Source organism: Lichenostomus cassidix, chromosome 1 (assembly GCF_008360975.1).
Source record: "Lichenostomus cassidix isolate B80296 chromosome 1, HeHo_3.0, whole genome shotgun sequence".
Classification (NCBI taxonomy): Eukaryota; Metazoa; Chordata; class Aves; order Passeriformes; family Meliphagidae; genus Lichenostomus; species Lichenostomus cassidix.
In genome coordinates this window covers 93,335,570-93,356,910 of record NC_139479.1, presented here as the reverse complement: position 1 = coordinate 93,356,910, position 21,341 = coordinate 93,335,570, and the positions used below count along the sequence as shown (strand labels likewise).

Genomic DNA, 21,341 nt, shown 5'->3' with positions numbered 1-21,341 from the left:
TGCTTCATCACTCTAATCATCTTGGTAGCCTCCTCTTCTCCAACAGGTCTATGTGTCTCCTGTACTGGGGACCCCAGATTTGTATGCAGCACTGCAGGTGGGGTCTCACCAGAGCAGAGTCAAGGGACAGAATCCCCTCCCTCCCCTGCTGGCCATGCTGCTTTGGATGCAGCCAGAATTTGTGTGGCTTTGTGGACTGCAATTGTACCTTGCAGAAGCCCTGAGCCTTCTCAGAAGAGCTGGTCTCGATCTGTTCATTCCCCACCCTGTGCTGATACTGGGAGTTGTCCCGACCCAGACACAGCGCCTAGCACTGGGTCTTGTTAAACCTCATGAGATTCCCACTAGGCCCACTTATCAACCTTGTCCAGGTCCCTCTGGATGACATCCTGTCATGGCATCCCACAATACTGAATATGAACCTAACAAGTAAATGAGTCATGCTAGTGCAGTCTCTTTCTTAGTGGATGACCTTCTAAATTTATCACTTATTTCCACATTCAGGACTGGGTCTTCCCTACAAATATCTTCTGCTATTTGAGGTATTCAGTGATGATCATTACTCAGGTCACATGTTACTAATGTATGAATTGGAAAAAAGTGGCTGTTGATGGAAGAGTGTTTCATTTTAGTTCAGACATAACACTTCTCTGGTCTCCCAAATGTGTGCATCATAGTGTCAAGTGTATCAAAAGAACAACTTGAAGTGACTGGCAAAAGTAGAACCCTCCAAGACAAGAGGATTCTACTGCTGGATATCCAGCAAAGGGAAGACTGGTCACAACTTCTTTTCCAGAACAAACTATGGTGTGTGGTCAGTCACATCTTCCCAAGGAATAGCACATTTTCCCAAGGAAGAAAGCAAAATGGGGAAAAAAACAACTACAGACTCATCAGCAAGCAGAGGTGTTTGAACAGACCTAGTGATCTCTGCCACTCCAAAATCCGAAGAAATCCTCAGAGAAGTTTCTTTCTATAACCAGTCTTCTATAAAGTATCTCTTTCCTTTTCTGGTGTTGTTGAATCATTCATGTTACTGGATACAGGTCTTGTGGAAGATTCTGCCCCACTGTCAGATCAGACACTGAGTTGTAAATTGCATTTTCTTTCTGCACGTAAGTAGTATAAGGTTCCACTTCCATCATGTCATCCTAACAAAACAAAACCAAAAACTATGAATACAAGGAGGAGTTTAGCTTCGCAAGCCTCTACAAATCTTTCATCTGGACTGAAGAAAATAACTGGGCAATAGTGCTTTCATATTTACTCCTCTTCAACTAAAAAAACCAAAACCTCTATTTCTTTTTCTACCAAGGAACATGGATTGCTGTTTCTGACAAAGATTTGGAGGGTAAAGCTGAGGTATTATTTTACTTGCCTCTTTTTTCTCCCCTTCTACTCCACTTTTGTTGGCCTGAAAAGTTTTGATTAGGATCTAATTCTCTAGAAAGAGCAAATAATATGCTGGAGCCTTGATCTTGATTCATTCCTCCAGCGGTCTACAATTTCAGTCTACAGACATGGTAATAGAAGTCATGTGACATCATTTTACATTAATGCAACTGTGTTTTTCAGCAACCACTGGGAGGTAGGAACAGCAGGAATAGTAATAACTAGAATTGACTAAGTCTCTTCAGAAAATGAAGCATCTTTTTTAGTTGATGACAGAATTTGAGCCTAGTGTCTACTACAGGTGCACAGATAGTTTTAACCTATCTTGTCTACATAGAGATGCTGTTATTTGGATTTGGAAGCAGAGAACAGACACAGAGCTGATAAGTGAATTGCTCAGCTACACAGGAAGTTTCTAGTAGCATAAGGAATTCAATAATATCTCCGAGTTTGCAGCTCAGCACTCCTTCCATTGTTTTATAAAATATTTTATCTTGAGTATGGTTGTTCTTTGATTGCGGATTGACCATACAGGATGAAGATTACCCTTCAAAACTCACACCTTGGTATCATTCTGGACACCAAGAGGAATATTCTTTTTTTCTTGGTTGGTGTCTGTTAATCTTATTGCTTAACTTTCTTTTTACTAATAGTTTTCTTAATATTCCCCAAACCATGCTATTGCCTCCCTTCCTAATTATTGCTTGGCGAGAAGTTACGGTTAGAGTATCTGATATGATGAGGGAGATGTGGTGGGACTCACTCCTTGTTAAGATTAAGGGATGGCAGTAGCTGAGTGTTTGAACACTGTTGGAACATCTCTAGTGTTTGCTCCAAGTGAAGGTAAGCACTGTTTTGTCCTGTAAAGATCTAAGAGTAAGTATATAAGATGCAGCAGTACCTGCTGAAACCAGAGAGTAAAAATCTAATGTCTTCCCTTTAATAGTCATGTTTCCAGGGCTACCAGAGGATCCCTGATTTGGTGATGGTCCAATTTCCATCATTCTCCTTACCTGCTGGGAAGGTATAGGAGCAATTTCAGAAGGCTCAGTTCTGTTGCATGGTCTGTGAAAAAGAAAACAATATTAAAGCATATTTAGCTGGACCACAGCTTGGTTTCTTTGATCAAAAGCTTATGAAATATTTCTTTTTCTTGTCTTCAAGAGTAAGACCTTCTCATGTCTCTCTCCCCTTGGATTTTGACCCTGAAATTATAGCACCCTAACTTTCTTAAGAGGTATTTTCTTATGTTTGTGGGAGCTTATGCATAAAATGGAAGCAGGAGATCAAAATCAAAGCTGTCTGTAAGGATATACATTTTACAGTTGGTGGAATGGTATTGAACTAATTCTTCACCTCAGAGGGAAAAGGCTTGAGAGAAAAACAGTTTTGGAACAGGCAAATGAGGAACATAGCTGAAGTTTTCAATACATGTGCTAATTCAGCCTTCCACTGCACAAATTATTTCTGTGGATTTTCCTTAGAACTACTTTTTTTGCTCAGAGGAAATCCTAAAGGAGCTAGAGTCCAGCTTCACCCACGGACTTTTTAATAAATACAGATACAATCTGCTGTCCCTTCTGTTCATATGGCAGGCTGGCACTGCTGAGTCCTCTGGCATTTAGTAGAACTTTTTAGGCAGCAGAACCAATGCCCTGATCCAACCAAGAGAGACACTGGCAGATTATCATAGTATCTGAAGAACAGTTTTACTCTCACAGGTTCCTATCAGAAGGAAGAGTTCCCCTTTAACAAGCACTGCAATCAGGGTCCTCAGCCAACTTCTTCCCATTTGTATTTTACTCAGGTGTATTCTGTGAAGATGTGTGCAATGCACAGTGTCTGCATTACAGAAATATTCAATGTCATTAATTCAGTTATTCACAGCAACACAGACTGACAGAATTATATGATTACAAGACACACACAGTACTTTAAAATTTCTTCTTAGCACTTTATCAAACATACATACCTGTCACGGGGGAGCTTGAAATAGTAAATGACAGCAATCCCGGTGATAATGGTTAGAGCACAAAGAACGGCGCAGACATACCAGATAAAGTTGGATTTCTCTAAACATAAAGAGTTAATTTCAGTTATATCTTCCTACTTCTCAGTTTCTGTATTATTTCAGTTGAAGATTAAATTTGAAGATTATTTGTTGAAGATTATTTCTGTATTATTTCTGTATTATTTCTGTATTATTTCTGTATTATTTCAGTCGAAGATTAAATTTAATTTAGCGCATACACACATTTTTCTCAGCATGCTTGTAAAAGAAATAGAGTGTCCTTTAGCAGAAGAGAAAGTCAGTCATGAAACTTTGCTGAGAAACACAAATGGAATCTGTGTCAGAGACAAAAGTAGATCCCTCAAATCCCACAGTGGACACTCAGAATATTTTTTCATGATGCCACACCTAAGCTTCTCTCAAGGACTCAACTTTTCTCAGCACTCATGTATATTCTCAAAAGCAACAAGAAAACCAGAAATCAGAACCCAATGGTCATACGGGGTCAGACATTCACAACTTGGAATGAATGAATGAATGAATGTATTTTTTTCTGCTAGCCACACAAGAGTTGGGTCTCTTTTTCTCTCTTATTATGCCATTAAAATTTGCATCTAAAAAAAGTTACTGATTTTCTCATTCCAAGTGATTATTTGACCACAAAGATCACGACTGCTTTGTCTCTGTTTCCAAAAGCATTTCCACTACCAGAAGAATACTACCACACTTATATATATATATATATATCCCTCTTAGGGAAGAAAGCATTAGGAAATAGTGTTCAGAACACAAACAAGCTGGTGATGTTTCTGGGCAAAGGCAGTTGGCGATGATACTCTTGTCTTTACAGGACTTCACTAAAGGGTTTTATATCTTTTAGAGTTTTTCCTTCCTAGAAGTAAGAAGTGCTGAACAAGCTGAACAGGGTTTTGAAGACCAAATGCTCAAAGGGAAGCTCACCTTCCTCACCATAGCCTGAGGGATAACAGGCTATGGACTGGGTCCAGTTCCCAGCTGGGTGTGACATTATGCAGGTGGTCCTGTTGGTCATGTTAGACACCCTGGTGCTACACGCTGTGAACCTGCTGAGCACAGTCACTGTCCCGTTGTCATGCCCTTCTTCCTCTGCAGTGGAGCTGCTCTCTGGGACCCACGAGAGCTGAGCTGGAGGCTTCCCCACTGCTGCCTCACACACAGGGCTCCCTTGCTCATCACAGTACAGGCTCGGCCTCGGGGGGACTGCAAAGCACCAGCAAGGGGACATGCATGGAGTTAGTTTGGCACAGCTGGGCTGGGCTGTCCTTGTTCTCTACCCAAAATGAACCCAGTGCAAACAGGACAATAAGGTTGGAGGTGCCATCCCATCCCACCCCATCCCACCCCATCCCACCCCATCCCATCCCATCCCATCCCATCCCATCCCATCCCATCCCACCCCACCCCATCCCATCCCATCCCATCCCATCCCATCCCATCCCACCCTATCCCATCCCATCCCACCCTATCCCATCCCATCCCATTGCAGCGATGTAAGCCCAAAGCTCAAGAGACAAAGATTGTGTCTCTTTTTTCCTTTTGCACAACTCTCCCTGATTCAGGTGAGCCTTTCATATCCTCTGTTGGTACATGAGAAATTGCTTCCTCCCCTCTCATTTCAAATTAGACAGTGGAAAAAGGGACAGTAGAAGGGAGAAGAGTTGGGAATAAGGAGAAAGGAGACACAGACATCCTATCAATGAAATTCATGACAGTTTGTCTCACCAAGAATTATTGAATCCTAGAATGCTTTGGTTTGGAAGGGACCTTGAAGATATCTAATTCCAACCTCACTGCCATGGGCAGAGATACCTTCCACTAGACCAGTTGCTCCAAGTCCCATCCAACCTGGCCTTGAACACTGGGACATCTACAGCTTCTCTGGATAAACTGTTCCAGTGCCTCACTATCCTCACAGTACAGAATTTCTTCCTAATATCTAATATAAACCTATCCTCTTTAGTTTAAAAAACACCTCCTCTTCTTACTGTACATTCCTTACCCAGCACAGTCAGTTGGTACTTCTTGTCGAAATTCCCATCTGCCGATGCCACTTCACAGGTGTAATTTCCCTCCTGGGCTATTCCCACTTGCCGGATCTCAAGGGTAGGATCTATAGCTGGTCTAAATTTCCAGTTTATCCTGTTGCTGCAGTTTGTGTGTGTCATGTTTGTATCAGCCCTGTATCCCAAGATGCAGAAGCCTCCAACCTTGGGCCATATTTTCCATGTTACCATATTTATTTTTGGTTTCAAAGTGCAGTTGAGCTCTGAGCTGTTACCCACAGTCACTGACACTCCTTCGTTCCCTGAGGAAAGAGAGAAAGAGAACACGTGAGAAAGTGCACAGGGATGTCACAGCCTTGTAATTGTGGTCTGTAGTTCACAGGGAAATGTCTACTCTGGTACACATTAGCATGAGGCCATGGCTGTGCTCCTCTGCACATTATCTGTCATCTCTTATTACAGATGTGGATTATGGAGCCAGTGGCCTGTCACAGCCAACCCTCACAATACTATCAAGATATTTCCCACTGGGGATCACATTAGTGGATAAGATTGGATATTGGAGCAGGACCCTACTCCCACCCCTTGTCTTAAGCAGTTCAGCATCCAGTGTGCTTCTATTGGCAAATCCTCCAGTGGGCTGTTCACAGGGCCGTTGCTGCTTACAGGCTGAAAAGACAGAAACAGGACTATTGCTTTTGGCCACATGATAGTGACTTTTCTCTGGAACTGTTGCTACCAAGAAAGTAAACAACTTTTACTTCTGCATTTATATGAAGTCCAACGCTGTGGGCAAGGCCCTTGTCTACACCTCTCAGGCATGACACAAACACAAATAACAGTGGTGGGGTTTTGTAGGAGGAAAAGAATTTTGCCTTACATCTCCGAGTTGTCTTATTTGTGCATTAGTGCTGCCTATGCATACACAGGCAGCTTCTTTTGTGACACAGTTGTGAGACTTAGAGAAAAAAAGAGTCTGAGGCACAGACTCTTTTACACTGGTTGTAATCCAGTATGAAGAGTAGGTGAGGGATTGGGACTTTTGTGTCCCTTGGTTCCTGCTGAAATTAAAAGCAAACAATCCCTAGAATTCACAATGTATATGGATGAAACCTCGCAATTAATGAGTTAATAGGAAAAATACTCATAGCTGTAGTCCAAACAAGCTTCTCTTTACCACCTTACACATTTCCTCTTTTAATAGGTGGCCACTAAATTTTGGCACCATAAACCACTGATCTCTCAGTTCTCTGTGTTGCTGGTGGAACCCAAGCTGCTCTTTCCTTGGGTTGAGTAACAGTCTTAGTGGGATTCCGAAAGCTGTGTGTGAGGAGAAAATCAGAGGACTACTTTCAAAACATGAATTAAAGTTAACCAACCTCATATATACTGACAAATGAGTTTTTCACAGGTTATTCCAAAAATGTTAACCCCAAACCTTCCAAGCAAGTACACTAAAGTAGCAATTGAAAGTTCATCTGGAATATGCAAAGAACTAGAAGATCCAATTTTTGCGTGATTAGTCAAACCCTTGTGAGTCTTCCTCTGAGGTACCAGACCTGACTTTGTTAGATTTCGCTACCCCCATACCCAGATCTGGGATTATATTACCTCTGCTGTCCAGAACAATGTGAAGCCCAATTCCTGAACATTCACAATGCTATAAGACATGGTCTTAATGAGTATCAATTTTAAATCATTAGTCAAATGATTATTATTAGCCCCTTTGAAAAAACTACTGTTGGTTTTACCTCAATAATATTGTCTGAAACCTCATTATCTCCTTGAATCTAGGTGAATGAACCATTCCAGCTCAACCACTTTTGCTTCTCTTTGGCCATGTTCTTGGGAAATGATTTCTGACTTGCGAAATAAACACAGCTCACTGCATTTTATCTCCTTACATATTCCTTTAAAGGTTTTTGCCTTTTCACTTTGAGGATTAAACATCCTCCTGAGTGAAGACAGTTCAACTCTTATGCATTATTACACTGGAGGTGTTTTTAAATGGAAAGTATTTTTCTGCTTAATGGCATTCCAAGAAAATGTGAGGGGTGTGTTTTAAACTCAGATGATTTTACCAGGAGCGGAACTGAAAGAAGCCTTTTGTCTCGTGATAGTTTCTGGATGAGTTCAATGAGTGTCTCTGAGAATTGGAGAACAAAGTCTTTCCTCTCCTAGTTTAACATTGCTGAGAGCCTCAGAGCTCCGAGTCATGCAGAGTATTGCTGACCTCATCTGAAAATGACTAAGCAAACCAAAGTATTCAAACAGCCTGTGTCTTGGAGCTGGGGTTTTTTTGGATAATGTTTGCAAATGTTGAGCAAGAATGACAGTGTTGTGCATATTCAACTATGTACACTTTCATTTACACATTAAAGCAGCACCATTTTACTTGTCTTTCAATGCAGCATCTCCTAAGCAGCTCATTGCCATGTAAAAGCTCCCCAACATAATGGGCTTTCATGCTTCAAGGCTGTAAAGAAAGAGGCAGTGAAAGTAGTGCTTTCTGCTATGCCTTTGTGTCCTATTCTCCTCTGAATGAATCAGGTACCATTCACTTCAAATAAGAAACCACATCAGTCAGCCCAAAATCTGCTGAATCAAGTTTAAATACAATTTTAGGTTATAGGAAATTTGTAGAAGGCTTATGAAATCCCATCTTGTTATTAATTCAGAAGGCTCTTAGTAAGGCAAGAGCTTTTCCCCAGATGGTAGATTAATGAGTAAAAACATCTTGCTTATCTTATCCACACAGCTTCCTACCTTTGCAAAGAGGCCTTAGGAACATAAAAGGTTAAACTGTCTGCACTTTACTGCCCTCTTTCATTGCTCGAGTGCAGGTAAGTGAATGTGAACTTTCTTCCTTGATTTGCTCCTTTTTTCATACATGCTGCTAGAAACATGATCTTTAGACTTCTTTTACAGACGAAGAATGTGTGTACCAAAAATCCTTAAAGGTTTGGTTAATTTGTGTTTCTGAAGTAATTTTGAAGTGACTTACAATCAAAATAGGACTGGGCCTGGGTAATACTCGATGGGAAGCTTCCAAACCATGAAGAAGAATGGCAGCCATTTTCATAGCAGTTTGTGATGAGTTTTCTTTTGCAAGCTAAAATATAATCTCAGGAAATGTCAAAACTTGCTAGTTTTTACCACAGAGTTAGCTTTAATTAGAAACAATGAAAAATTTATATTCTCAGAAACTGATATGTAAATAGCTATGGGGTCCCCAAGTACAAAGGCAGCTCTTTAAATAGAAATTATCCTCATCCCTATCCCATCCTTCCTGGTCAGCATTTCCTCCTGGTTGGTGACATTGCTAGGACCTCATGTTGGACTGAAGTTGGACATTTTGTGCTTTCTAATTTCTCTAAGCATACCAAAAGTCATCTTAATATCTAAAAAGTATGTTTTTTTAGAACATAAATCAATATGCTAGAAAGCTCTGCAGGGGAACACAGAATTGCTAGCTATACTCATGAAAATAGAAGACATGAAGATATATCCCTTCTGCACTCTCTGCCCTATAGAACACGTTTTTCCCCCTCTGTCCTCTCTTCTACTCCACAAGCTTTTGTTGACTTGTCAGGCTGCACATTTTTTACATGATCTCTTCTGAGCTCCTCTTACATCACTTCCATGACTTCTTGTGGTTCTGCTCCCATCAAGCCCTTTTCCAAAGTCTCCTGATCTGCTTTCTTTGTCCTCCTTATGCTGCCTGCCGCAGTCTCTGCCCTTGGTTATGTACCCAGCACTTCTCAAGGAACACACAATCTCCCCTTCCCAGTGGGAATTTCACTAAACCTAGAGGGTGTAGGAGAGCTAAACACTTCAGAAGAGCTAAACAAACAGAAGTATTTCTTGTGGTTTAATCCCAGCTGGCAACAAAGGCCCACACAGCCTCTGGCTCGCTCTCATTCACTCCCCCCACAGTGGGATGGGGAGAGAATCAGACAAGTGAGAAAACTCATAGGTTAATAAGTAAAGAAAAAGCCATGCACACAAGCAAAGCAAAGCAAGGGATTCCCAAGGGCAGGCGGGTGTTCAGCCATTTCCAGGAAAGCAGGACAGTATCATGCATTATAGTTACTTGGAAAGAAAAACAGCATAGCTCCAAGCATCTCCTATTCATTCTTCCCCCAGTTTTATGTGCTGAGCATGATGCCACATGGTCTGACATACCCCTGTGGCCATTTGGGGTCAGCTTTCCTGGCTATGTCACTTCCCAGCCTCTTTTGGACCCCCAGCCCTCTCACTGGTGGTGTGAGAATCAGAAAAGGCCTTGGCTCTGTGCAAACACTGCTCAAAATATCTCTGTGATACCAACACTGTTTCCGGCAGATATCCAAGACATAGCTCCGTAGTAACTACTGTGAAGAAAATTAACTCTAATCCTGCCCAAACCAGCACAGGATTCCATTCTGTTAAAGAGGAGAAGTTCAGTGCTGCAAGTGTTTTAATTCAGACCTGTCACCACACCACTTTTTTCTGGAATTCATGCTGCAAAATGGCTAAAAGTCATTTGCTGATGTTTCCTCTGTGTTAATCAATTAACCAATGCATTAGGGTAGATATTTGGCATCCACATCAGCATTTATCTACCCAAACAAAGGCTCAGAAACAAACCAACACACTGCACGGCTGCTTCTCGTCAGGTGAAATCCCATCTTAGAGCTGAGCTGCACTGACAGGTTGCTGTGGCTGAGAAAGCTGATAATCAGTGCAGCAAAGGCCTCATGCTCTGTGGGCCTGCAGAGAACAAGTGATTTCAAGAGGTGTGAGCTATCACACTCATCTCAGTGGGGTGCTAACTGTAGGAAGGTGATTCAGTGTCAGCACTGTTAACTATTTCATGGCACACAAGAGAGATAAAATGAAGGATCATATATCTCCACATTTATTATAAATAACTTCTCATTTTCAGTCATGTTCTTCACAAATGAGTTGACTCAGGAAAACAGCAACCATTTTTTCTGTTAGCCAGAAAGAGCAGAGCTCAGGTAACCAGGAGTACGTGCTGTCTGTAACACTGATGTGGCAAACAGATGAGTGAGGTTCTAGGAGTTCTGTACAACTCTGGGCTGAAACATTTTATATTGATTGTGAATGCAAATCCATTGTGATCAGGTTTAACCTTGGATACTCATCTGATAGTAGGAAGCCTTTAGATTGAGGTACTCTAGTCTGACTCCAGCCTCTGAAATCTATCTAATTATGACATCTCTCATTGTCCTTGACTGTTGAAGAAGACTTCAAGCCATGTCAGAGAAGGTTCTCCAGCTCTCTTGCAGTGCACTGAGTGCACATGCCAACGCACTGACAGATTCCACTTTTATGTCTGAAAATGGACATATCCTCTCTCAGGAAAAAGCAAACTCAGTTGAGGAGTTCACATTTGTGTTTCAAAAATGTGATGGTTCTTGTTGTCATGGTAAGATTACTGTAATTTGAAAAGACTGGGGGAAAGACTGCTCCGTTTTGTTCAGTGTGGTTTATGTAGTGTGCTTGACAGCTCTCTCATGAATAACTAGTTGCACCAGCTTCTTTGTAGTATCACTTATTTAGTCATTTCTCCTGTTTCTCAGAGATTTTCTCACACTAAAAGAAGAAAGATTGTAAAAACAGGAAAATTTGATTGTGAAGCCACTAAAATTTCGAGGGGAATCACTGCAAAATCAGACAGCTACACAGCTTGAAAGTACTTTTGGTTGCTTTCAAACAGGAAAGATTTCCAGCCTCTGTTATACTTTATAGCAGGTTTTAAACCACAGTAGAACTTTTTGTTGCCTCAAGTTCCATGACAGCCTCTTGCAAAATATATCTGTTAAAGAGTGCTTTGCACTCTAAAGAGACTGCTTTACTTTCTCAGACATATTTCTCACACATCCTATTGATTCTTTATGTCTTACCGTAACAATTTACCACAGCATTTTGATGCATTTTCCCCCATAGCCCCTGCAGATATTAAACTTAGATGTATAATGAATTGAAACAATGATGACACCACAGCAAATGACTAACTGTATCTTGGAATGAATGTAGTATATGAGTCACAGCAAGTCATAATCAAATAGGCAGCACCGGACGCTTGGAAGAGGTCAGATACAACAGTCTGTGTTCTGCATCTGTTTTCCCCTTCTACTGCACAGAGCTCCTGTGACACCCAGCCAGGCTTGTCTGGAATGAAGTGAAAGATAAATAGAAGTGCTTTGTACTTGGGTAGGAATTTCTAATGTACTGACACACTTTCATATAGTGTAGTTTTGTTACTCTGGAAACATAGTCACGACGGCACAGGATGGAGTGTAGGCTAAAAACCACCCCTGTGCTTCAGATGAGCAGTAAGTAGTTAGACTACTCTAATTTTCATTATAGAAATACATCAAATAGCTGACCTAAGCTCACATGACTCTGTTTCTTGAAGCTGAGATCACAGCTTTTTCAGTACGGATGTATCTTTAAAAGGAAACATTAAAAGACTTATACCTTTATTGTTAGTTTCACACTCACACTGTTTTAGCCATACTTGTCATTATTCCTTGAAAATATGTCCTATTTCCATTTCATTTGGGTTAGGCATTTTCCTTATCTTCAGAAATTCCTTTCTTCCTCATTCTCAAATTTTTATTTTGTTCTTCTTTTAACACATTTCTTTTCTGTAACCATTACTGTGACACTTGCAGTCCTTTTCTTGCCACCAATACTGTGTCCCTCATTCTTGCTGTTTCATGCAAGCTGAAATAGCAACCTTACACACTTTGTCATTGGTTTTACAATATGAAGTGGTCATAGCATGGCTGGATGTTTTTTAGATTGCAAACTTCAACATGAAGCTGTTGAAGAGGGGTGAGGACACTGATAGAACTCAATAATGATCCCAAGGTGTCAGTCTTCGTATTCAAGGTGGAATATTCCTTTGCAGTTGCCAGTTCCTAGAGTGTAATTTTTCTATGATCTTTCAATTCTTTTAAGCTTTCTCCAGTATCTTTTCAAGCAGTTCTTCAAAACAGCTGATTTTGAAGGCAATGAAAAGATGCTAAATCTCACTTAGGTAGAGATGTGTTTGATACAGTGTCCTCTTGAAAAAAAATTAAGCTGAAGAATAAAGGGATGACTACATGATGGATAAAGAACTGGGTTAAGGAGAGAAAGCAAAGGCAGTTAAGTGGAGGTGCCAGGTTGAAGGTAGCTTGCTGATAATGTTTCTCAGCAGATGATTTTTGCCATAATTCCATTTAACCTTTTTACTAATGCCATTGGCAGTATCAGGAATGTGTGAGGAAATTTGTTAAAAGCAGGAAGAATAGAGTGGTTTTAGTATAAAGAATTGATATGTCACACAAAAAAACCCCAAAGCAGTTGACCTTGATGATTAGAATGGTAGATGTGTGCTGAAATTCAGCAGCTCAAAATGTCATAATAATAAAAATAGGCAGTATGAAAAATTTTGACTGGGAATTAGAATAGAGAACCATGCTTCAATCAGTATTAAAACCAGGTTTTCAGTAAAATGGGTGCCTGTTTTGCTGCTCTAATTATTTGTGAAAAGTGTTTTGTAATACAATGCCTGCAAAAAAAAAAAAAGGCAATTTAATTTCGTCATTGCAATTCAATCCAGTGATTCTGTGATTTATCCTCACGTAACTAGGTTATGTCTCAATATAAACATGACCATGTATGAAAAAAAGGATGTGACTTCTTAAATGATGAAATTAGTTGGGGTTTAAATGATGTGTCAGAGTCATGCAGTTTAGAGAACAAACACTGTTGCCCAAATCCTCAGCTGATAATAAATCACCACTGAACTTAACAAGGTGTCACATTATCAGCCTGGATGTAAACTTTGGACTTTGCTACTTCTGTGTGCAAAGTAAGTAGATCTTTGTCCTTGCAGGATGTGAACTGGAATGGATGAGGGGGAAAAGGATTTGCACTGGATGTAAAAGTGCATTGGGTATCATTGCTTTCCGAGTAGCACTGTGACACCATGTGTAACAAAGTGCTTCTAGTTCTCAGGATAGAAACAGATACAGATTGTTTTATATTTTGTTCTGCGTGCTGAACTTGGCCTTTTACTCTCAGCCACAGGAGAAGAAAAATTGACCGAGTACTCTTCACTTATGCTTCAGCGGCATTTTCCTACTATTCTAAACAAAAAGAGATCATTGACTGCAAACTGTAGGTTGTGTGCCTTCTTTTCCACTCTCTGCAGAGAGCAGATAAGGGACTGCTGTGAAAACATGAGTATGACCTCACTTTTATATGGTTAAAATCTCACTAATGTTGTTTAGTGCTTACCTTTAGCATTGTAGTTTTCATCCCAACATTTTCTTATTCAACACCAAGATAAGGCAGCATAAGAAAATCCCCTACACTTTTTTCCTTATGCTTGCACCTCTCACTACAAAATATACCAGCTGTGATTTTAAGCAGCATGTACCTCCACAAGTGCATTCAGTGTTAAAGACAATCTGCTTGCTTTGTAAGTCATGAAGTATGTGGGCAACTTGTGAGACTGAATTTCCTTCTTTCCATGGTTTTGAAAGCAGACAAGTTCAGACACAAACACACGCAGTGCATTTGGACCACAGCAAAGTAAAATGTTGGTATTGTAAGGATGTGCTTGGAAGATGGTACTATGGCAATTTAGATGTGTTCTAAGAAAAAATTTGTTTAATTTAATAGTACAGAATTTTTAAAAAGAATTTAGATGAGAAAAACAGACTGATTGGATTCAGATGTATTTGGGTTATTGAAGTCAGAATGATTCCAGCACATAGTCCCAAAGGAGCAGCAAAGAAATAGTGAAATGGAGACAAATGTAAGTTTACCATAATAGTGTTCTTAGGCTATGATTTTTTGTATCTGGAGCAAGATTCCACCATAAACTAGAATAGAAGGCAACAGAGACAGTTGCAGTGAAACACACCAGGACAGAGAGAGTCAAAAGGCAATAAAACACTACCATTCTAGTTGAAAAGAATTTGCCAGTTTTATTAAGGACAGAAACTAACTGAAAGCAGTAGCATTCAAGAAAGTTATATGCAGGCAAACTTGAACTGTAGCTAGGTTGCTCTGTAAATTAACTTTACTTTTATTCACCTCATAGTCTATAATTCCAGCACAAAGTCACTGACTTCAGTTTTTTGCTATTGATAAAACCGGGCAACCATAGGGAATCACATCTCATTACTGAGAATGGATTTTTTTGCAGCTTCCTCTGAAGTACTTGGACATATCCATAGCCACAGGATACAACTATGGATGCAGGACTTACCCAGTCAAATGCTGCAAATGTTATTTCAATAAAAAGAGAATTTTTTGCATAACATTCTCATGGAAGATCTTGCCTGTCCTTACCACTTTCCTTTGGAGTATGTACACAACTACTTGAGGTGTGTGCTTAGTTAAACTAGAGAAATCTTCAAGGTGTTACCAGAAACATTTTAATGATGAGTCTTTTTCACTGCTGCTACTGAGGATCATCACAAAAGGATTTTTAGTAGAGATCATACCCCAGCAGCTTCAGTGGCTTATTATCCAACTGTACTTGAGAGCACATTTAGGCATGACAATTGTGAGGCAACCTCAGCTTTTTTTCTGAGCTGCCCTATCTGCTGTGGTAAAAGCTAACCCAGTCACACAAAACAACATGCTAAGGAAATGTTAAGGAAAATGTTAATGGAGATAAAGTCTGGTTACACACAACAGTTTTTCCATGACTTTATTTCTTTCAGAACAGCTTGCTCTAGTCTGGGACATAGCTCCTTCTGAGCTTCATGCAAGTGTGCATGACATAAAAGACATAAAGGACTAAAATTATCGGGACAGAATACACACATTGGATCAGCTTGACACATTTAGCCTGTGATCTCTGAAGAAAAAAAACCCTTGCCACTAGATCTTGCTCAGAAGAGCCACTCTAATATTGAAGGAAACAAGTTTAGGAGCAGTGCTAGCTAAAAACTTCCCATCAAATGTGGGCTGCTTTTTATTGGGAGCGGGTTGGGGGAAGAGGTTTCAGGCGTTAAATTAGATTTTAATGGAACATTTTTTTCTACATTCTTTGAAGAGCATTTTTTCCAATGGGTAGCCCTGAGGCAACCATTTAGGATCCCTCATTATCACTCAAACACATGATAGGTGAGTGTTCCATCACTGTCAGCAATGACTGCATCTGTTTTGCTTCAAAATGTCACAAAGGAGATATTTTTATTTTCTGACCAAGTGGAATGGAGTAACTCATGTCCATGTAGTTTAGTTCTATCTGTCCATAATAGGAATGGACACCTGCATGTCACGTATTATTCAGAGATGTCCGAAGTTTAATTTTGATCTCATGGACGTATCTGCCTTTTTTCTCCTCTACAGAAGCAGTTTAGGTTCCTAGAACTGCTCCTTAAATCCCTGGTTCCATTATCAAGTCCTTGGATTGCTGCATGACATCTGGAAGAGCACAAGCTCTAAAAATGCAAATGAACAGGATGTGGAAAACATTAACTACTGTAGCTAAACTATATTAAAACTACTACATTAAATTATTCAACTACACTAAAAGACAGAAGATTTGGACTGCCATTGCCCTTGGCACAAAAGCCTTTCCCATCTTGACACTGGTCATGCCCATTACACCAAAATTCCAGAAACTGTTCCCTGCTGCCAGCACATGAGGGATCTTCCACTTCTCCACAGAAAGACACGAGATCCCTGCCCTATTTCAGAGTACCTGCAGCCTCTCTTCTGCAGAAACTACACGTTCAAAAGCTTCCAGTTCATGAACACTTTCCCAGGCATATTTTTAGTGTGTCAAAAGGTTCCGTTTCTCAGGTGATGTGGATTTGGAGGACTCAGTAAAAAGGTTATTTGTCACAAATGGTAAGATCCCAGCTAAGGGTCACTAAATAGTTGCCTACATGGAAGTCACAGGGAGAATACCTGGCAGCCTTGTGACCCCTAAGAAAAGAGGAGCAGGAGTGGATATTGGGAAAGCATGTCTTAATTGTGCTTCATAATTTTTAGCACTTAATAAGAGCCACTGAATGACGTATAGATTTTATAGAAAGAAAGCTGTGCACATGTCCCATTCTTACATCCCAATGGCCAACTGGTCCCAGTTAGACTCACCTGCTAATCTCGTGACCATGGTGATGGTGAGCAGCACAAAAACATACACAGTCTTCCCAGCAATCTTCATGTTGGTTCCTGCTTTCACGGCTCAGCCAGCTCCGTCACTCCATCCATCCCTCCACCAGCTTAACTGTGGTCATGGGGAGCACTTCTTGCCGCCCGTACATCCTCAGCAGCCAATGTCAGTGTTTCCTCTGCCCTTTCCCACGCCTCTCCTTTAGCTGTGCATGCTCCAGATCGACTGGCTCCTCAAACCTGGAGAGGTTCCTCCTTCTGACTTTTCAGAGCACTTTTCAGAGCTTCCTGTGCTGAGAGCCCAGGCAAACGCTGAGGAAACAGGCTGAGCAATTCTGCCTTCCGTTCATTGGCTCACCTCCGGAGGCTGATGAGTGAAGATAAAATCTGCAGAGTTCAGAGAGAATAAAAGCAGAGGAGATTATTCAATGCTGAGTTTAATATCAAAAAGGAAATGTTAGTTTTGGGAAACCAGAGAGAAACTTACTCTTCAAGTTTCTCATTATTTTTACTTCTGCTACTTCTTTATCACGTGTTTGGCACTACCTCCAAGAAAATTCTTCCTCATGTCTTGCTCAAAAAAAAAAAAAGGAAAAAAATTTTAAATCTTCTTTGTAAGTGACATTTTCTATTATTTCTCTCTTAAGTACCTACTTAGCACTACACTTCTCATATTGATATGCAGTCTTCTGTGAACTTTGAAGTTCAGGCCTTGTGGACTTTTAAATAAGGTGTAGGTGTACCCTTACTCCAACCCCCACCCCTGCCAACTAAAATATTACAAATATAAACATAATTTTTTACAGAATCTGAGAAAAAATTGTGAATATGGGACTGTTTCCAGAAAAAGTGCAGAATGTCTGATTCTGGAGGACTGAAACAAGAAAAGAGTAAATATTTCTGAAATGAAACACTGATGCTTCACATTTAAATGATGCTTTTGTTTAGAAACTGATCTAACTTGCAGGGGTCAGAAATCTGTACAAAAGCCAAAAAATTGAGCAATTTTTTTTTTGGCACAACTGAAATGACTTTTTTCCCTGGACAAATAAAACAAAAAAATTCCACTATTATGTGCCCTTAATATAGAGCAGGCTTTCCATGAGGTCACAGCCTCCTTCAGGCATCCACCTGCTCCAGTGTGGGGCTGCTTCATGGACTGCAGGTGGATCTCTGCTCCACTGTGGAACCCCATGGGCTGCAGGGGCACATCCTGCCTCACTATGGGCTGCAGCAGGGGCTGCAGGGGAATCACTGCTCCAGTGCCTGGAACACCTCCTGCCCCTCCCGCACTGACCTTGGTGTCTGCAGGGCCGTTTTCTTTCACATATTCTCACTCCTTTTGCCAGGTGAAGTTGCTGGAGTGTTCTTCCTTCTTGCTTAAATCCGTTATCCCAGAGGATGGACTCTCCAGTGAGCAGCAGTGAAGTTTGCATGCTGAAATTTCATCTACCAACACCACGAATTTGATGGGTACTTGAAGCTGTAAAGAAATGAAGCACTCTGTGCACAGAGATTTGTTTTAAAAGTTCAGTAAGGTCCCCTCCTTTTACATGTTTTTTTCTCCAAAGTGCCCTGACTTGCAAACCAGCAAAGATGGAGATACTTTATGGAGAAGAGAGGAGCCAGCCTGTGGGTGTGGTGAGAGTAAAGAAACGGGATACATAAAGCAGCATAAATGTTGGTACCATGGGGAAGATGCTGAGCAATGTGGGAACACAAATAGGACAGACAGGAATTTTGTGTAGATGAGAAGGATCTGGGTAAAGCACATCTGTGTATTATGTTAGTCCCCACAGGGTGAACTAAGAGCTGCAGAGTCTTATTGCTCATTCTGCTACTGGCAACATAGTAATTTTACTGAAAATTTCCACTGGAAAATACTATTTTTGAATAAGAAACTGGGGTTTCGTTTGAGGAAAAGTTACCTGAAAAAGGTAAGGTTAAATCAGTATTTTGACAAGAAGTGATGATTTTAATTTAGTTTTTTCTTAAGATGCTCTTCTCTTTTCCTTGTTTATGAATAAAAAAATATAAAACACAAAATGGAAACAGCAATTATTGTGGATAAGGACAGGTAATACTTAGTCTTGCAATCAGAATGAAGAAGAGACTTGTCCTCATTCACAGGGGAATGGGGAAGCTGTTTCAGAAAGAAAGCCTATTTTAAATTCTTCTCACCAGACAAAACACAGAAATTGAATACCACCCACATCTTTCACTGAAAAATATGTTTGGGGGTTGTTTTCTTTTTCAGAATACTCTTGTGTGGGTTGTTTCAAAATAATACTGTATCATCTTCTCCACTGCCACACTGATATAATAATTTTAGATTCAGGGTTCCCTCTCCTTTTTTAACCCACAGCATTTCCCCAGCACAATTCTGTGGGTCAGTGGTAGAGAAAAGACCTCAGCTATTGAAAGCTACAAGTCAGAATAATTAGCAGTGAGGACAGAGACACAAGAGGAAAAGACAGAAAACAGATCAAAGTTGGCAGGAAATGAACTGCTCAGGCGCTAGGAGTGCACACCATGTTTGAGCTGCAGTCTGATGTTCTGGTGATTTAGTTTGGTCAGACTAGTGTTCCAAAATGCTCAGCATTGATGTTCACTGGAACAGAGGAGTGTGAATTAAATTCTTGTGTAAATAAGTAAAGGAAAGACTGATAATGATCATATAAAGAAAATAAAGCAAGACACAAATTCAGCTGGATCTTCTTGGTCCCAGGATCATTTCATTGACTACAGCGTTTTGTGGGATGGTCTTCTGTATATTTTTATCCTCTTGATTTTTTAAATTCAATATAACGTTTTGACACTCCACTGTTCTGAGGTTTTCAATGTGCGATTCACAGTTACACTGGTTTATTTTCTGAGTATTTGCCACTGACCTTGGAATTAGTATTGAGTGTGAATAGATATCATAGCTCTATTTTAGTAAAGGGCATGGAGAGGAAGAAGATATGTTTATGTAAGTAAAGACAAGAAACAAGGCCAGAGAGAGAAACAGTCAAAATGTGAGCAGTGTCAGGCCTCAAATATAAAAGAAGTGGTGCTCAAATCTGATGCAAAACCAAGAGGATATTAAGATGTAGTAAATGTGCAGACATGTAGTGTGCTGGATAAAAGATTGCTGCATAAACATTAAAAAAAAAAAGGCTACAGTGGGGTAGAGGAAATTTTGGAAGAGAACAAACTCTTCTAAGCAAGAAAAGTCCAACTTTAAGTTGTCATCATGGAAGACCTTTACTATAGAAATTAATTCAGAGCCAGAAACAGCTAGATACTTTGGGTAGGTAAGTATTATTTAAGATGTCATAAAGCTACTTTGGAAGCAACTTTCTGGTTGAGGGCAGCTGAACTTGGGAAGTGAGATATGAGAAGTCTGTAGCAGATCAGGACAGAAAACAGAAGTTTACCACAAGAAGTGATGAGTAATCACAGCAGCCTTTCCTCTAAGTTACACACTGAAAGCCAGGACCCCATGACATAGAATTCATAGGATCCTAGAATGGTTTGGGCTGGAAAGGACCTTAAAGATCATCTATTTCCAACCCTCCTGCCATAGGCAGGGACAGCTTTTCCTAGATGAAGTTGCTCAAAGCCCCATCCAACCTGGCCTTAGAACACTTCAGGCGATGGGGTATCCACAACTTCTCTAGGCAACCTGTTCCAGTGTTTCACCACTCTCTCAGTAAAGAATCTCCTCCTTACACCTAACCTAAACCTACTCTCTTTCAGTTTAAAGCCATTCCCCCTTGTCCTGTTACTGTATGCCCTGGGAAGGTCCCTCTCTAGCTCTCCAGCAGTCTGTCATTAGGAAGGTCTAAGGTCTGCTCTAAGGTCTCCTGGGAGCCTTCTCTTCTCCAGGCTGAACAACCCCAAATATCTCAGTCTGCCTTTATAGAACAGCTCTTCCAGCCTGATCATCTTGGTGGCCCTCCTCTGGGTTTGCTCCAGCAGGTTCACATCCTTCTCATGTTGGGAGCTCTGGATCTTGATGCAGCACTCCAGGTGGGGTCTCACCAGAGCAGGGCAGAGCAGAGCAGAGCAGAGCAGAGCAGAGGGTGAGCTTCACCTTGCTTGCTCTGCTGGCCACACTGCTTTGGCTGCAGCCCAGAGAGCCAAGCACATCCTGGCTGTGTGCAAAAGGATGTGTCTGGCTTTCTGGGCTGCAAGTGTACATTGCTTCTCACCCACCAACACCTCCAAGTCTTTCTCCTCAGGCCTGTTATTGATTCATTCTCTGTGGTTGTTCTTGGGATGTCTCCAGCCCGGGTACAGGACCTTGTGCTTGGCCTTGTTGAACTCTATGAGGTTTGTGCAGGCCCAGCCCTCAGGCCTGTCCAGGTCCCCCTGGATGACATCCCTTCCCTCCAGCATGTTGAGTGCACCCCACAGCTTGGTGTTGTGGGCAAACTCACTGAGGATGTGCTCCATCCCACTGTCCCTGTCCCCACAAAGGTGTTAAACTGCCCCAAATCCATTCCCTGAGGAATGACACTCATTGCTGCTCTCCACTGGGACATTGAGCCAGTGGCTGCATTGTTTGAGTGTGACCATCCAGCCACATCCTTATCCACTGTGGTGTGCTCTGGGCCTCTCCAGTTTAGAGATGAGGATGTTGTGTGGGACAGTGTCGTGTGCTTTGTTTGTACAAGTCCAGGTAGATGATATCAGTGGCTCTTCCTTCATCCACCAATGCTTTCACCTGTCATGGAAGGCCATCAAATCTGTCAGTGAAGCCATGT

The 21,341-nt window shown here is 41.0% G+C and overlaps 1 protein-coding gene across 1 annotated transcript; it reads right to left on the bottom strand.

The window, feature by feature from the left end:
• Window positions 1-222: 222 nt before the first annotated feature.
• Window positions 223-17,329, bottom strand: CD200R1 (CD200 receptor 1). The gene is made up of 7 exons (XM_085071358.1): window positions 17,078-17,329; window positions 16,573-16,977; window positions 5,442-5,747; window positions 4,364-4,642; window positions 3,365-3,464; window positions 2,406-2,457; window positions 223-1,151 (listed from the first exon to the last, which is right to left on the bottom strand). Exons 2-7 carry the CDS (start codon window positions 16,640-16,642, stop codon window positions 1,029-1,031), a joined length of 930 nt encoding a protein of 309 aa, XP_084927484.1. The 5' UTR covers window positions 16,643-16,977; window positions 17,078-17,329; the 3' UTR covers window positions 223-1,028.
• Window positions 17,330-21,341: the final 4,012 nt, after the last annotated feature.

Bases quoted from the DNA above. Each gene is read 5' to 3' on its own strand.
- CD200R1 (XM_085071358.1), bottom strand. From the start codon at position 16,642: ATGAAGATTGCTGGGAAGACTGTGTATGTTTTTGTGCTGCTCACCATC. The intron at 4,643-5,441 runs GTAAGGAATGTA...GGTGCTTTGCAG, and splicing joins GTACCAACTGACTGTGCTGG to TCCCCCCGAGGCCGAGCCTG. The intron at 1,152-2,405 runs GTAAGGAGAATG...TTGTTTTGTTAG, and splicing joins CTCCTATACCTTCCCAGCAG to GATGACATGATGGAAGTGGA.